This window comes from Chiloscyllium plagiosum, unplaced genomic scaffold (genome assembly GCF_037043375.1).
Source record: "Chiloscyllium plagiosum isolate Xiang-an unplaced genomic scaffold, Cpla_swu_hap1 HiC_scaffold_40, whole genome shotgun sequence".
Taxonomy (NCBI): Eukaryota; Metazoa; Chordata; class Chondrichthyes; order Orectolobiformes; family Hemiscylliidae; genus Chiloscyllium; species Chiloscyllium plagiosum.
In genome coordinates, this window is record NW_028270178.1 from 4,563,135 (window position 1) to 4,580,334 (window position 17,200).

Sequence of the window (17,200 nt, forward strand, 5' to 3'; positions counted from 1 at the left end):
CACACACCCTCACACTCAAATACCTAGAGACACAAACACGTACTCTTACACAAAAGCACACATGCTCAAATACCAATGCACTCAAATACATACACACTCACACTCAGACATATGCTCTCACACACAAACACATACTCAGACAGACAAACACTCACACAGACAAACACAGACACATGAAGACACAAACTAACAGGGACACACATACACACACTCAGACACATAGTCACAGACACAGTGCCGCACCTGCCCTCCACTGCTGTCGGTACGGAAGATATATCGCAGGGCTGGGTCAGCTGTGAAGGTGCCCGCTGACTGGACACTGGCAATACTCGGAGAGTTCTGGTCTTCATCCTGTGTCACTCCCCCTGAAAGTGGCAGAGACGGGCAGGAGTCACACACGCAGCATCAGCATGGACCACACAGCGGGGACGCACAGAGCCCCGTACATACACCCACACTCACACACTGCCACAAGCGAGGGGAAAGAGAGGTGGGGCAGATTAGGAGAGGAAGTGGGGGGGACAGAGAGAGAGAGACACACAGAGAGAAATAGAGACAGAGAGAGAAAGAGAGAGAGAGACAGAGAAGGAGAGAGAGGTAGAGAGAAATAGAGACAGAGAAACAGCGACAGAGAGAGAGAGACAGACAGAGCGAGACAGACACAGAGAGAGAGAGAGACAGACAGAGACAGAGAGAGAGAGAGACAGAGAAAGAGAGAGAGAGACAGAGAGAGAGAGAGAAAGATGCCATACCTTCCTGCAGATGAAGCGAACCCTCCTCCCCTCCTGAAGCAGTTTGCTGCCTGAAAACGACACAAGGCCAGGTTAGTGTGTGCGAGGGAAGACAGCGACAGAGAGATAGTGACAGAGAGAGAGATGGCTGGGAAAGAGACAGCAGTGAACCACGATATGGATCAGCTCGAGCTCTGAGCTGGATGTTCTGACTGAAGTGTATTGATTGTCGAGCTGCAGTGCTCAGAGTGGGACAGGTCTTTCCTCTGTCAGGACACAACAACAGACTCATGTGGCTTGTCAAACACAGCAGAGTGACACACTGCACACAGTACAGAGTCTGCCCTGACAGAAAACACCACTGGGCCCAAAGCCTTGAATGTTATGACCGTGCTCACTCAAGTAATTCGAAAAGGAGGTGTGCTTTTCTGACTCAAAGACCCTCCGCGGACAGCACATCCCATTCCCCCACCACCGCCTTCCCTCAAACCCCTTCTAAACCTCCCGCCTGACATGTTAAAACGATGCCCTCCTTGTTAACGAAAGGGGGAAGAGAGCTGATTTCTATTCATCCCGCGATGACAGAACACCACAGCAAAAAGGTCACAGAGATGTCCAACACGGAAACAGACCCTTCGGCCCAACTTGTCCATGTCGACCTGATCTCCTAACCTAGTCTAGTCCCATTGGCCCATATCCCTCCAAACCCTTCCTATTCACATACCCATCCAGATGCCTCTTAAATGCTGTAATTGTACCAGCCCCCACCACATCCTCTGGCAGCTCATTCCATACACGTACCACCCTCTGGGTGAAAAAGTCACCCCTTAGGTCCCTTTTATATCTTTCCACTCTCACCCTAAACCTATGCCCCTCTAGTTCTGGACTCCCCCAGCCCAGGGGAAAAGACCTTGTCCATTTACCCAAACCATGTCCCTCATGATTTTATAAACCTCTATAAGGTCAGCCCTCAGCCTCCGACGCTCCAGGGGAAAACAGCCCCAGCCTTACCGTATACCTCAAACCCTCAATCCACCTTAAATCTGTCTTCCTGGTTACTGGTCTCTGTCTCTCAGGGGATAAAAAGTCTGATGTGTCCACCCCTCGGGGTGGCACGGTGGTTCAGTGGTTAGCACTGCTGCCTCATGGTGCCAGGGTCCCAGGTTCGATTCCAGCCTCAGAGCGACTGTCTGTGTGGAGTTTGCACATTCTCCCCGTGTCTGTGTGGGTTTCCTCTGGGTGCTCCAGTTTCCTCCCACAGTCCAAAGATGTGCAGGTTAGGGTGGATGGGCCATGCTAAATTACTTTATTGCTGGAACAGCACAGCAGGTCAGGCAGCATCCAGGGAACAGGAGATTCGACGTTTCGGGCACAGGTCCTTCTTCAGGGCCATTCCTGAAGAAGGGCCTGTGCCCGAAACGTCGAATCTCCTGTTCCCTGGATGCTGCCTGACCTGCTGTGCTGTTCCAGCAATAAAGTTTCAACTTTGATCTCCAGCATCTGCAGACCTCACTTTCTCCATGCTAAATTACCCATAGTGCTCAGGGATGTGTAGGTTAGGGTGGATTGGCCATGCTAAATTATCCCATAGTGTTCAGGGATGTGCAGGTTAGGGTGGATTGGCCATGCTAAATTACCCATAGTGTTCAGGGATGTGCAGGTTAGGGTGGATTGGCCATGCTAAATTACCCCATCGTATTCAGGGATGTGCAGGTTAGGGTGGATTGGCCATGCTAAATTACCCATAGTGTTCAGGGATGTGTAGGTTAGTGTGGATTGGCCATGCTAAATTACCCCATCGTGTTCAGGGATGTGCAGGTTAGGGTGGATTGGCCATGCTAAATTACCCCATCGTGTTCAGGGATGTGCAGGTTAGGGTGGATTGGCCATGCTAAATTACCCATAGTGTTCAGGGATGTGTAGGTTAGTGTGGATTGGCCATGCTAAATTACCCCATCGTGTTCAGGGATGTGCAGGTTAGGGTGGATTGGCCATGCTAAATTACCCATAGTGTTCAGGGATGTGTAAGTTAGTGTGGATTGGCCATGCTAAATTACCCCATCGTGTTCAGGGATGTGTAGGTTAGGGTGGATTGGCCATGCTAAATTACCCCATAGTGTTCAGGGATGTGTAGGTTAGGGTGGATTGGCCATGCTAAATTACCCCATAGTGTTCAGGGATGTGTAGGTTAGGGTGGATTGGCCATGCTAAATTACCCATAGTGTTCAGGGATGTGTAGGTTAGGGTGGATTGGTCATGCTAAATTACCCCATCGTGTTCAGGGATGTGTAGGTTAGGGTGGATTGGCCATGCTAAATTACCCCATCGTGTTCAGGGATGTGTAGGTTAGGGTGGATTGGCCATGCTAAATTACCCCATAGTGTTCAGGGATGTGCAGGTTAGGGTGGATTGGCCATGCTAAATTACCCCATAGTGTTCAGGGATGTGTAGGTTAGGGTGGATTGGCCATGCTAAATTACCCCATCATGTTCAGGGATGTGTAGGTTAGGGTGGATTGGCCATGCTAAATTACCCCATAGTGTTCAGGGATGTGCAGGTTAGGGTGGATTGGCCATGCTAAATTTCCCCATCGTGTTCAGGGATGTGTAGGTTAGGGTGGATTGGCCATGCTAAATTACCCCATAGTGTTCAGGGATGTGCAGGTTAGGGTGGATTGGCCATGCTAAATTACCCCATAGTGATCAGGGATGTGTAGGTTAGGGTGGATTGGCCATGCTAAATTACCCATAGTGTTCAGGGATGTGTAGGTTAGGGTGGATTGGCCATGCTAAATTACCCCATCATGTTCAGGGATGTGTAGGTTAGGGTGGATTGGCCATGCTAAATTACCCCATAGTGCTCAGGGATGTGCAGGTTAGGGTGGATTGGCCATGCTAAATTACCCCAAAGTGTTCAGGGATGTGCAGGTTAGGGTGGATTGGCCATGCTAAATTACCCCATAGTGCTCAGGGATGTGCAGGTTAGGGTGGATTGGCCATGCTAAATTACCCCATCGTGTTCAGGGATGTGTAGGTTAGGGTGGATTGGCCATGCTAAATTACCCCATCGTGTTCAGGGATGTGTAGGTTAGGGTGGATTGGCCATGCTAAATTACCCCATCGTGTTCAGGGATGTGCAGGTTAGGGTGGATTGGCCATGCTAAATTACCCCATAGTGATCAGGGATGTGTAGGTTAGGGTGGATTGGCCATGCTAAATTACCCCATCGTGTTCAGGGATGTGTGGGTTAGGGTGGATTGGCCATGCTAAATTACCCCATAGTGTTCAGGGATGTGTGGGTTAGGATGGATTGGCAATGCTAAATTACCCATAGTGTTCAGGGATGTGCAGGTTAGGGTGGATTGGCCATGCTAAATTACCCATAGTGTTCAGCGATGTGCAGGTTAGGGTGGATTGGCCATGCTAAATTACCCCATAGTGTTCAGGGATGTGTGGGTTAGGGTGGATTGGCTATGCTAAATTACCCCATAGTGCTCAGGGATGTGCAGGTTAGGGTGGATTGGCCATGCTAAATTACCCCATAGTGTTCAGGGATGTGTGGGTTAGGGTGGATTGGCCATGCTAAATTACCCATAGTGCTCAGGGATGTGCAGGTTAGGGTGGATTGGCCATGCTAAATTACCCCATCGTGCTCAGGGATGTGCAGGTTAGGGTGGATTGGCCATGCTAAATTACCCCATAGTGTTCAGGGATGTGTGGGTTAGGGTGGATTGGCCATGCTAAATTACCCATAGTGTTCAGGGATGTGTAGGTTAGGGTGGATTGGCCATGCTAAATTACCCATAGTGTTCAGGGATGTGCAGGTTAGGGTGGATTGGCCATGCTAAATTACCCATAGTGCTCAGGGATGTGTGGGTTAGGGTGGATTGGCCATGCTAAATTACCCATAGTGTTCAGGGATGTGCAGGTTAGGGTGGATTGGCCATGCTAAATTACCCATAGTGCTCAGGGATGTGTGGGTTAGGGTGGATTGGCCATGCTAAATTACCCCATAGTGCTCAGGGATGTGCAGGTTAGGGTGGATTGGCCATGCTAAATTACCCCATAGTGTTCAGGGATGTGTAGGTTAGGGTGGATTGGCCATGCTAAATTACCCCATAGTGTTCAGGGATGTGTGGGTTAGGGTGGATTGGCCATGCTAAATTACCCCATAGTGTTCAGGGATGTGCAGGTTAGGGTGGATTGGCCATGCTAAATTGTCCCGTAATGTTAGATGAGGTGTACATGTAAGGAAATGGGTCTGGGTGGGTTACTCTTCTGAGGGTCAGTGTGGATTTGTTGGGCCAAAGGACCTGGTTTCCACACTGTAGGGAATCTAATCTAATCTATTCCATGCCCCTGAGGCAGATATAATTACAACAGTGGCAGGATAGGTACATGGACAGTGGGGGTTAGAGAGATATGGGCCAAACTCAGGCAAATGGCACCAGTTCAATTGCGGAAACACAGTTCAGCATAGACAGGGTGGGCTGCTGGGCCTGTTTCTCGAAGACCCTGTGGGATCTGGGTAGGAGCATCCCCAGAGGGTCGGTGTTGACTCGATGGGCCAAATAGCCTCTTTCCACAATGTAGGCTATCTATGGTTCAATAAGCGTCACCTTAGTGCTGGGTACTCTGAGAGAGCGCGACAGAGAGAGAGAGCGCAACAGAGGGATAGCGCGGCAGGGAGAGTGAGCGCGACAGAGGGATAGCGCGGCAGGGAGAGAGAGCGCGACAGGGAGAGAGAGCGCGACAGGGAGAGAGAGCGCGACAGGGAGAGAGAGCGCGACAGGGAGAGAGAGCGCGACAGGGAGAGAGAGCGCGTCAGGGAGAGAGAGCGCGACAGAGGGATAGCGCGGCAGGGAGAGAGAGCGCGACAGGGAGAGAGAGCGCGACAGGGAGAGAGAGCGCGACAGGGAGAGAGAGCGCGACAGGGAGAGAGAGCGCGACAGGGAGAGAGAGCGCGACAGGGAGAGAGAGCGCGACAGGAAGAGAGAGCGCGACAGGAAGAGAGATCGCGACAGGGAGAGTGAGCGCGACAGAGGGATAGCGCGGCAGGGAGAGAGAGCGCGGCAGGGAGAGAGAGCGCGACAGGGAGAGAGAGCGCGACAGGGAGAGAGAACGCGACAGGGAGAGAGAGCGCGACAGAGGGATAGCGCGACAGGGAGAGAGAGCGCGACAGGGAGAGAGAGCGCGACAGGGAGAGAGAGCGCGACAGGGAGAGAGAGCGCGACAGGGAGAGAGAGCGCGACAGGGAGAGACAGCGCGACAGGGAGAGACAGCGCGACAGGGAGAGACAGCGCGACAGAGGGATAGCGCGGCAGGGAGAGAGAGCGCGACAGGGAGAGAGCGCGCGACAGGGAGAGTGAGCGCGGCAGGGAGAGAGAGCGCGACAGGGAGAGAGAGCGCGACAGGGAGAGTGAGCGCGACAGGGAGAGAGAGCGCGACAGGGAGAGAGAGCGCGACAGGGAGAGAGAGCGCGACAGGGAGAGAGAGCGCGACAGGGAGAGAGAGCGCGACAGAGGGATAGCGAGGCAGGGAGAGAGAGCGCGGCAGGGAGAGAGAGCGCGACAGGGAGAGAGAGCGCGACAGGGAGAGAGAGCGCGACAGGGAGAGAGAGCGCGACAGAGGGATAGCGCGGCAGGGAGAGTGAGCGCGACAGAGGGATAGCGCGGCAGGGAGAGAGAGCGCGACAGGGAGAGAGAGCGCGACAGGGAGAGAGAGCGCGACAGGGAGAGAGAGCGCGACAGGGAGAGAGAGCGCGACAGGGAGAGAGAGCGCGACAGGGAGAGAGAGCGCGTCAGGGAGAGAGAGCGCGACAGAGGGATAGCGCGGCAGGGAGAGAGAGCGCGACAGGGAGAGAGAGCGCGACAGGGAGAGAGAGCGCGACAGGGAGAGAGAGCGCGACAGGGAGAGAGAGCGCGACAGGGAGAGAGAGCGCGACAGGGAGAGAGAGCGCGACAGGAAGAGAGAGCGCGACAGGAAGAGAGATCGCGACAGGGAGAGTGAGCGCGACAGAGGGATAGCGCGGCAGGGAGAGAGAGCGCGGCAGGGAGAGAGAGCGCGACAGGGAGAGAGAGCGCGACAGGGAGAGAGAACGCGACAGGGAGAGAGAGCGCGACAGAGGGATAGCGCGACAGGGAGAGAGAGCGCGACAGGGAGAGAGAGCGCGACAGGGAGAGAGAGCGCGACAGGGAGAGAGAGCGCGACAGGGAGAGAGAGCGCGACAGGGAGAGACAGCGCGACAGAGGGATAGCGCGGCAGGGAGAGAGAGCGCGACAGGGAGAGAGCGCGCGACAGGGAGAGTGAGCGCGGCAGGGAGAGAGAGCGCGACAGGGAGAGAGAGCGCGACAGGGAGAGTGAGCGCGACAGGGAGAGAGAGCGCGACAGGGAGAGAGAGCGCGTCAGGGAGAGAGAGCGCGACAGAGGGATAGCGCGGCAGGGAGAGAGAGCGCGACAGGGAGAGAGAACGCGACAGGGAGAGAGAGCGCGACAGAGGGATAGCGCGACAGAGGGATAGCGCGACAGGGAGAGAGAGCGCGACAGGGAGAGAGAGCGCGACAGGGAGAGAGAGCGCGACAGGGAGAGAGAGCGCGACAGGGAGAGAGAGCGCGACAGAGGGATAGCGAGGCAGGGAGAGAGAGCGCGGCAGGGAGAGAGAGCGCGACAGGGAGAGAGAGCGCGACAGGGAGAGAGAGCGCGACAGGGAGAGAGAGCGCGACAGAGGGATAGCGCGGCAGGGAGAGTGAGCGCGACAGAGGGATAGCGCGGCAGGGAGAGAGAGCGCGACAGGGAGAGAGAGCGCGACAGGGAGAGAGAGCGCGACAGGGAGAGAGAGCGCGACAGGGAGAGAGAGCGCGACAGGGAGAGAGAGCGCGACAGGGAGAGAGAGCGCGACAGGGAGAGAGAGCGCGACAGGGAGAGAGAGCGCGTCAGGGAGAGAGAGCGCGACAGAGGGATAGCGCGGCAGGGAGAGAGAGCGCGACAGGGAGAGAGCGCGCGACAGGGAGAGTGAGCGCGGCAGGGAGAGAGAGCGCGACAGGGAGAGAGAGCGCGACAGGGAGAGAGAGCGCGACAGGGAGAGTGAGCGCGACAGGGAGAGAGAGCGCGACAGGGAGAGAGAGCGCGTCAGGGAGAGAGAGCGCGACAGAGGGATAGCGCGGCAGGGAGAGAGAGCGCGACAGGGAGAGAGAGCGCGACAGGGAGAGAGAGCGCGACAGGGAGAGAGAGCGCGACAGAGGGATAGCGCGACAGGGAGAGAGAGCGCGACAGGGAGAGAGAGCGCGACAGGGAGAGTGAGCGCGACAGAGGGATAGCGCGGCAGGGAGAGAGAGCGCGGCAGGGAGAGAGAGCGCGACAGGGAGAGAGAGCGCGACAGGGAGAGAGAGCGCGACAGGGAGAGAGAGCGCGACAGAGGGATAGCGCGACAGGGAGAGAGAGCGCGACAGGGAGAGAGAGCGCGACAGGGAGAGAGAGCGCGACAGGGAGAGAGAGCGCGACAGGGAGAGAGAGCGCGACAGAGGGATAGCGCGGCAGGGAGAGAGAGCGCGACAGGGAGAGAGAGCGCGACAGGGAGAGTGAGCGCGACAGGGAGAGAGAGCGCGACAGGGAGAGAGAGCGCGACAGGGAGAGAGAGCGCGACAGGGAGAGTGAGCGCGACAGGGAGAGTGAGCGCGACAGGGAGAGTGAGCGCGACAGGGAGAGTGAGCGCGACAGGGAGAGTGAGCGCGACAGGGAGAGAGAGCGCGACAGGGAGAGAGAGCGCGACAGGGAGAGAGAGCGCGACAGGGAGAGAGAGCGCGACAGGGAGCGAGAGCGCGACAGGGAGAGAGAGCGCGACAGGGAGAGAGAGCGCGACAGGGAGAGAGAGCGCGACAGGGAGAGAGAGCGCGACAGGGAGAGAGAGCGCGACAGAGGGATAGCGCGACAGGGAGAGAGAGCGCGACAGGGAGAGAGAGCGCGACAGGGAGAGAGAGCGCGACAGGGAGAGAGAGCGCGACAGGGAGAGAGAGCGCGATAGGGAGAGAGAGCGCGACAGGGAGAGAGAGCGCGACAGGGAGAGAGAGCGCGACAGGGAGAGAGAGCGCGACAGGGAGAGAGAGCGCGACAGAGGGATAGCGCGACAGGGAGAGAGAGCGCGACAGGGAGAGTGAGCGCGACAGGGAGAGAGAGCGCGACAGGGAGAGAGAGCGCGACAGGGAGAGAGAGCGCGACAGGGAGAGAGAGCGCGACAGGGAGAGAGAGCGCGACAGGGAGAGAGAGCGCGACAGGGAGAGAGAGCGCGACAGGGAGAGAGAGCGCGACAGGAGAGTGAGCGCGACAGGAGAGTGAGCGCGACAGAGGGATAGCGCGACAGGGAGAGAGAGCGCGACAGGGAGAGAGAGTGCGACAGGGAGAGAGAGCGCGACAGGGAGAGAGAGCGCGACAGGGAGAGAGAGCGCGACAGGGAGAGAGAACGCGACAGGGAGAGAGAGCGCGACAGGGAGAGAGAGCGCGACAGGGAGAGAGAGCGCGACAGGGAGAGAGAGCGCGACAGGGAGAGAGAGCGCGACAGGGAGAGAGAGCGCGACAGGGAGAGAGAGCGCGACAGGGAGAGAGAGCGCGACAGGGAGAGAGAGCGCGACAGGGAGAGAGAGCGCGACAGGGAGAGAGAGCGCGACAGAGGGATAGCGCGACAGGGAGAGAGAGCGCGACAGGGAGAGTGAGCGCGACAGAGGGATAGCGCGACAGGGAGAGAGAGCGCGACAGGGAGAGAGAGCGCGACAGGGAGAGAGAGCGCGACAGGGAGAGAGAGCGCGACAGGGAGAGAGAGCGCGACAGGGAGAGAGAGCGCGACAGGGAGAGAGAGCGCGACAGGGAGAGAGAGCGCGACAGGGAAAGAGAGCGCGACAGGGAAAGAGAGCGCGACAGAGGGAGAGCGCGACAGAGGGAGAGCGCGACAGAGGGAGAGCGCGACAGAGGGAGAGCGCGACAGAGGGAGAGCGCGACAGAGGGGGAGCGCGACAGAGGGGGAGCGCGACAGAGGGAGAGCGCGACAGAGGGAGAGCACGGCAGGGAGGGAGAGCACGGCAGGGAGGGAGAGCACGGCAGGGAGGGAGAGCACGGCAGGGAGGGAGAGCGCGACAGGGAGGGAGAGCGCGACAGGGAGGGAGAGCACGACAGGGAGAGAGAGCGCGACAGGGAGAGAGAGCGCGACAGGGAGAGAGAGCGCGACAGAGAGAGCGCGACAGAGAGAGCGCGACAGAGAGAGCGCGACAGAGAGAGCGCGACAGAGAGAGCGCGACAGAGAGAGCGCGACAGAGAGAGCGCGACACAGAGAGAGAGCGCGACACAGAGAGAGAGCGCGACAGAGAGAGAGAACGCGACAGAGAGAGAGAACGCGACAGAGAGAGAGAGCGCGACAGAGAGAGAGAGCGCGACAGAGAGAGAGAGCGCGACAGAGAGAGAGCGCGACAGAGAGAGAGCGCGACAGAGAGAGAGAGCGCGACAGAGAGAGAGAGAGCGCGACAGAGAGAGAGCGCGACAGAGAGAGAGAGAGCGCGACAGAGAGAGAGAGAGCGCGACAGAGAGAGAGAGAGAGCGCGACAGAGAGAGAGAGAGCGCGACAGAGAGAGAGAGAGAGCGCGACAGAGAGAGAGAGAGCGCGACAGATAGAGAGAGCGCGCGACAGAGAGAGAGAGCGCGCGACAGAGAGAGAGAGCGCGCGACAGAGAGAGAGAGCGCGACAGAGAGAGAGAGAGCGCGACAGAGAGAGAGAGAGCGCGACAGAGAGAGAGAGAGAGCGCGACAGAGAGAGAGAGAGAGCGCGACAGAGAGAGAGAGAGAGCGCGACAGAGAGAGAGAGAGCGCGACAGAGAGAGAGAGAGCGCGACAGAGAGAGAGAGAGAGAGAGCGCGACAGGGAGAGAGAGCGCGACAGGGAGGGAGAGCGCGACAGGGAGGGAGAGCGCGACAGGGAGGGAGAGCGCGACAGGGAGGGAGAGCGCGACAGGGAGGGAGAGCGCGACAGGGAGGGAGAGCGCGACAGGGAGGGAGAGCGCGACAGAGAGGGAGAGAGCGCGACAGAGAGGGAGAGAGCGCGACAGAGGGAGAGAGCGCGACAGAGGGAGAGAGCGCGACAGAGGGAGAGAGCGCGACAGGGAGCGAGCGCGACAGAGGGAGCGAGCGCGACAGGGAGCGAGCGCGACAGGGAGAGAGCGCGACAGGGAGAGAGCGCGACAGGGAGAGAGCGCGACAGGGAGAGAGCGCGACAGGGAGAGAGCGCGACAGGGAGAGAGCGCGACAGGGAGAGAGCGCGACAGGGAGAGAGCGCGACAGGGAGAGAGCGCGACAGGGAGAGATCGCGACAGGGAGAGATCGCGACAGGGAGAGATCGCGACAGGGAGAGATCGCGACAGGGAGAGATCGCGACAGGGAGAGAGCGCGACAGGGAGAGAGCGCGACAGGGAGAGAGAGCGCGACAGAGGGAGAGAGCGCGACAGAGGGAGAGAGCGCGACAGAGGGAGAGAGCGCGACAGAGGGAGAGAGACCGCGACAGAGGGAGAGAGACCGCGACAGAGGGAGAGAGACCGCGACAGAGGGAGAGAGACCGCGACAGAGGGAGAGAGACCGCGACAGAGGGAGAGAGACCGCGACAGAGGGAGAGAGACCGCGACAGAGGGAGAGAGACCGCGACAGAGGGAGAGAGACCGCGACAGAGGGAGAGAGACCGCGACAGAGGGAGAGAGACCGCGACAGAGGGAGAGAGACCGCGACAGAGGGAGAGAGCGCGACAGGGCGAAAGCGCGACAGAGCGAAAGCGCGACAGAGGGAGGGCGCGACAGAGGGAGGGCGCGACAGAGGGAGGGCGCGACAGAGGAAGGGCGCGTCAGAGGGAGGGCGCGTCAGAGGGAGGGCGCGTCAGAGGGAGGGCGCGTCAGAGGGAGGGCGTGTCAGAGGGAGGGCGTGTCAGAGGGAGGGCGTGTCAGAGGGAGGGCGCGTCAGAGAGAGAGAGCGCGACAGAGAGAGAGGGCGCGTCAGAGAGAGGGAGCGTCAGAGAGAGGCCGCGTCAGAGGGAGGGCGCGACACAGGGAGGGCGCGACAGAGGGAGGGCGCGACAGAGGGAGGGCGCGACAGAGGGAGGGCGCGTCAGAGAGACAGAGCGCGACAGAGAGAGAGAGGGCGCGTCAGAGAGAGGGCGCGTCAGAGAGAGGGCGCGCGACCGGGAGAGAGCGCGACCGGGAGAGAGCGCGACCGGGAGAGAGCGCGACAGGGAGAGAGCGCGACAGGGAGAGAGCGCGACAGGGAGAGAGCGCGACAGGGAGAGAGCGCGACAGGGAGAGAGCGCGACAGGGAGAGAGCGCGACAGGGAGAGAGCGCGACAGGGAGAGAGCGCGACAGAGGGAGAGAGACCGCGACAGAGGGAGAGAGACCGCGACAGAGGGAGAGAGACCGCGACAGAGGGAGAGAGACCGCGACAGAGGGAGAGAGCGCGACAGGGCGAAAGCGCGACAGAGCGAAAGCGCGACAGAGGGAGGGCGCGACAGAGGGAGGGCGCGACAGAGGGAGGGCGCGACAGAGGGAGGGCGCGTCAGAGGGAGGGCGCGTCAGAGGGAGGGCGCGTCAGAGGGAGGGCGCGTCAGAGGGAGGGCGCGTCAGAGGGAGGGCGCGTCAGAGAGAGGGCGCGCGACAGGGAGAGAGCGCGACAGGGAGAGAGCGCGACAGGGAGAGAGCGCGACAGGGAGAGAGCGCGACAGGGAGAGAGCGCGACAGGGAGAGAGCGCGACAGGGAGAGAGCGCGACAGGGAGAGAGCGCGACAGGGAGAGAGCGCGACAGGGAGAGAGCGCGACAGGGAGAGAGCGCGACAGGGAGAGAGCGCGACAGGGAGAGAGCGCGACAAGGAGAGAGCGCGACAAGGAGAGAGCGCGACAGAGAGAGAGAGCGCGACAGGGAGAGAGCGCGACAGAGAGAGAGCGCGACAAGGAGAGAGCGCGACAAGGAGAGAGCGCGACAAGGAGAGAGCGCGACAGAGAGAGAGAGCGCGACAGAGAGAGAGAGCGCGACAGGGAGAGAGCGCGACAGGGAGAGAGCGCGACAGGGAGAGAGCGCGACAGGGAGAGAGCGCGACAGGGAGAGAGCGCGACAGGGAGAGAGCGCGACAGAGGGAGAGAGCGCGACAGGGAGCGAGCGCGACAGAGGGAGAGAGCGCGACAGGGAGCGAGCGCGACAGGGAGAGAGCGCGACAGGGAGAGAGCGCGACCGGGAGAGAGCGCGACAGGGAGAGAGCGCGACAGGGAGAGAGCGCGACAGGGAGAGAGCGCGACAGGGAGAGAGCGCGACAGGGAGAGAGCGCGACAGAGGGAGAGAGACCGCGACAGAGGGAGAGAGACCGCGACAGAGGGAGAGAGACCGCGACAGAGGGAGAGAGCGCGACAGGGCGAAAGCGCGACAGAGCGAAAGCGCGACAGAGGGAGGGCGCGACAGAGGGAGGGCGCGACAGAGGGAGGGCGCGACAGAGGGAGGGCGCGACAGAGGGAGGGCGCGTCAGAGGGAGGGCGCGTCAGAGGGAGGGCGCGTCAGAGGGAGGGCGCGTCAGAGAGAGAGAGCGCGACAGAGAGAGAGGGCGCGTCAGAGAGGGGGCGCGTCAGAGAGAGGCCGCGTCAGAAGGAGGGCGCGACAGAGGGAGGGCGCGACAGAGGGAGGGCGCGACAGAGGGAGGGCGCGACAGAGAGACAGAGCGCGACAGAGAGAGAGAGGGCGCGTCAGAGAGAGGGCGCGTCAGAGAGAGGGCGCGTCAGAGAGAGGGCGCGCGACAGGGAGAGAGCGCGACAGGGAGAGAGCGCGACAGGGAGAGAGCGCGACAGGGAGAGAGCGCGACAGGGAGAGAGCGCGACAGGGAGAGAGCGCGACAGGGAGAGAGCGCGACAGGGAGAGAGCGCGACAGGGAGAGAGCGCGACAGGGAGAGAGCGCGACAGAGGGAGAGAGCGCGACAGAGGGAGAGAGCGCGACAGAGGGAGAGAGCGCGACAGAGAGAGAGGGCGCGTCAGAGAGGGGGCGCGTCAGAGAGAGGCCGCGTCATAGGGAGGGCGCGACAGAGGGAGGGCGCGTCAGAGAGACAGAGCGCGACAGAGAGAGAGAGGGCGCGTCAGAGAGAGGGCGCGTCAGAGAGAGGGCGCGTCAGAGAGAGGGCGACCGGGAGAGAGCGCGACAGGGAGAGAGCGCGACAGAGGGAGAGAGCGCGACAGAGGGAGAGAGCGCGACAGAGGGAGAGAGCGCGACAGAGGGAGAGAGCGCGACAGAGGGGGAGAGAGCGCGACAGAGGGAGAGAGAGCGCGACAGAGGGAGAGAGAGCGCGACAGAGGGAGAGAGAGCGCGACAGAGGGAGAGAGAGCGCGACAGAGGGAGAGAGAGCGCGACAGAGGGAGAGAGAGCGCGACAGAGGGAGAGAGAGCGCGACAGAGGGAGAGAGAGCGCGACAGAGGGAGAGAGAGCGCGACAGAGGGAGAGAGAGCGCGACAGGGAGAGAGCGCGACAGGGAGAGAGCGCGACAGGGAGAGAGCGCGACAGGGAGAGAGCGCGACAGGGAGAGAGCGCGACAGAGAGAGAGCGCGACAGAGAGAGAGCGCGACAGAGAGAGAGCGCGACAGAGAGAGAGCGCGACAAGGAGAGAGCGCGACAAGGAGAGAGCGCGACAAGGAGAGAGCGCGACAGAGAGAGAGAGCGCGACAGGGAGAGAGCGCGACAGAGAGAGAGCGCGACAAGGAGAGAGCGCGACAAGGAGAGAGCGCGACAAGGAGAGAGCGCGACAGAGAGAGAGCGCGACAGGGAGAGAGCGCGACAGGGAGAGAGCGCGACAGGGAGAGAGCGCGACAGGGAGAGAGCGCGACAGGGAGAGAGCGCGACAGGGAGAGAGCGCGACAGGGAGAGAGCGCGACAGGGAGAGAGCGCGACAGAGGGAGAGAGCGCGACAGGGAGCGAGCGCGACAGGGAGCGAGCGCGACAGGGAGCGAGCGCGACAGGGAGAGAGCGCGACAGAGAGAGAGCGCGACAGAGAGAGAGGGCGCGACAGAGAGAGAGGGCGCGTCAGAGAGAGGCCGCGTCAGAGGGAGGGCGCGACAGAGGGAGAGCGCGACAGAGAGAGAGGGCGCGTCAGAGAGAGGCCTCGTCAGAGAGAGGCCGCGTCAGAGAGAGGGCGCGCGACAGGGAGAGAGCGCGACAGGGAGAGAGCGCGACAGGGAGAGAGCGCGACAGGGAGAGAGCGCGACAGGGAGAGAGCGCGACAGGGAGAGAGCGCGACAGGGAGAGTGCGCGACAGGGAGAGAGCGCGACAGGGAGAGAGCGCGACAGGGAGAGAGCGCGACAGGGAGAGAGCGCGACAGGGAGAGAGCGCGACAGGGAGAGAGCGCGACAGGGAGAGAGCGCGACAGGGAGAGAGCGCGACAGGGAGAGAGCGCGACAGGGAGAGAGCGCGACAGGGAGAGAGCGCGACAGGGAGAGAGCGCGACAGAGGGAGAGAGCGCGACAGGGAGCGAGCGCGACAGGGAGCGAGCGCGACAGGGAGCGAGCGCGACAGGGAGAGAGCGCGACAAGGAGAGAGCGCGACAGAGAGAGAGGGCGCGACAGAGAGAGAGGGCGCGTCAGAGAGAGGCCGCGTCAGAGGGAGGGCGCGACAGAGGGAGGGCGCGTCAGAGAGAGGGCGCGTCAGAGAGAGAGAGCGCGACAGAGAGAGAGGGCGCGTCAGAGAGAGGCCTCGTCAGAGAGAGGCCGCGTCAGAGAGAGGGCGCGCGACAGGGAGAGAGCGCGACAGGGAGAGAGCGCGACAGGGAGAGAGCGCGACAGGGAGAGAGCGCGACAGGGAGAGAGCGCGACAGGGAGAGAGCGCGACAGGGAGAGAGCGCGACAGGGAGAGTGCGCGACAGGGAGAGAGCGCGACAGGGAGAGAGCGCGACAGGGAGAGAGCGCGACAGGGAGAGAGCGCGACAGGGAGAGAGCGCGACAGGGAGAGAGCGCGACAGGGAGAGAGCGCGACAAGGAGAGAGCGCGACAAGGAGAGAGCGCGACAAGGAGAGAGCGCGACAGAGAGAGAGAGCGCGACAGGGAGAGAGCGCGACAGAGAGAGAGCGCGACAAGGAGAGAGCGCGACAAGGAGAGAGCGCGACAAGGAGAGAGCGCGACAGAGAGAGAGAGCGCGACAGGGAGAGAGCGCGACAGGGAGAGAGCGCGACAGGGAGAGAGCGCGACAGGGAGAGAGCGCGACAGGGAGAGAGCGCGACAGGGAGCGAGCGCGACAGAGGGAGAGAGCGCGACAGGGAGCGAGCGCGACAGGGAGCGAGCGCGACAGGGAGAGAGCGCGACAGGGAGAGAGCGCGACAGGGAGAGAGCGCGACAGGGAGAGAGCGCGACAGGGAGAGAGCGCGACAGGGAGAGAGAGATCGCGACAGAGAGAGAGAGACCGCGACAGAGAGAGAGAGACCGCGACAGAGAGAGAGAGACCGCGACAGAGGGAGAGAGACCGCGACAGAGGGAGAGAGACCGCGACAGAGGGAGAGAGACCGCGACAGAGGGAGAGAGAGCGCGACAGGGCGAGAGCGCGACAGGGAGAGAGCGCGACAGGGAGAGAGCGCGACAGGGAGAGAGCGCGACAGGGAGAGAGCGCGACAGGGAGAGAGCGCGACAGGGAGAGAGCGCGACAGGGAGAGAGCGCGACAGGGAGAGAGCGCGACAGGGAGAGCGCGCGACAGGGAGAGAGCGCGACAGGGAGAGAGCGCGACAGAGGGAGAGAGCGCGACAGAGGGAGAGAGCGCGACAGAGGGAGAGAGCGCGACAGAGGGAGAGAGCGCGACAGAGGGAGAGAGCGCGACAGAGGGAGAGAGCGCGACAGAGGGAGAGAGAGCGCGACAGAGGGAGAGAGAGCGCGACAGAGGGAGAGAGAGCGCGACAGAGGGAGAGAGAGCGCGACAGAGGGAGAGAGAGCGCGACAGAGGGAGAGAGAGCGCGACAGAGGGAGAGAGAGCGCGACAGAGGGAGAGAGAGCGCGACAGAGGGAGAGAGAGCGCGACAGAGGGAGAGAGAGCGCGACAGAGGGAGAGAGAGCGCGACAGAGGGAGAGAGAGCGCGACAGAGGGAGAGAGAGCGCGACAGAGGGAGAGAGAGCGCGACAGAGGGAGAGAGACCACGACAGGGAGAGAGCGCGACAGGGAGAGAGCGCGACAGGGAGAGAGCGCGACAGGGAGAGAGCGCGACAAGGAGAGAGCGCGACAAGGAGAGAGCGCGACAAGGAGAGAGCGCGACAAGGAGAGAGAGCGCGACAGAGAGAGAGAGCGCGACAGGGAGAGTGCGCGACAGGGAGCGAGCGCGACAGGGAGAGAGCGCGACAGGGAGAGAGCGCGACAGGGAGAGAGCGCGACAGGGAGAGAGCGCGACAGGGAGAGAGCGCGACAGGGAGAGAGCGCGACAGGGAGAGAGCGCGACAGGGAGAGAGCGCGACAGGG

At 61.7% G+C, this 17,200-nt stretch overlaps 1 protein-coding gene across 1 annotated transcript in view; it reads right to left on the reverse strand.

Annotated features, from left to right (window-relative positions):
* Positions 1-17,200, reverse strand: part of LOC148138292 (upstream stimulatory factor 1-like) — a 141,292-nt gene that overhangs the window by 104,856 nt on the left and 19,236 nt on the right. The window contains exons 3-4 of the mRNA XM_087981555.1: positions 753-802; positions 244-365 (exon numbers count right to left, since the gene is read on the reverse strand). Of these exons, the coding sequence (XP_087837681.1) occupies positions 244-365; positions 753-802 (172 nt within the window). The remainder of the gene's footprint in view (positions 1-243; positions 366-752; positions 803-17,200) is intronic.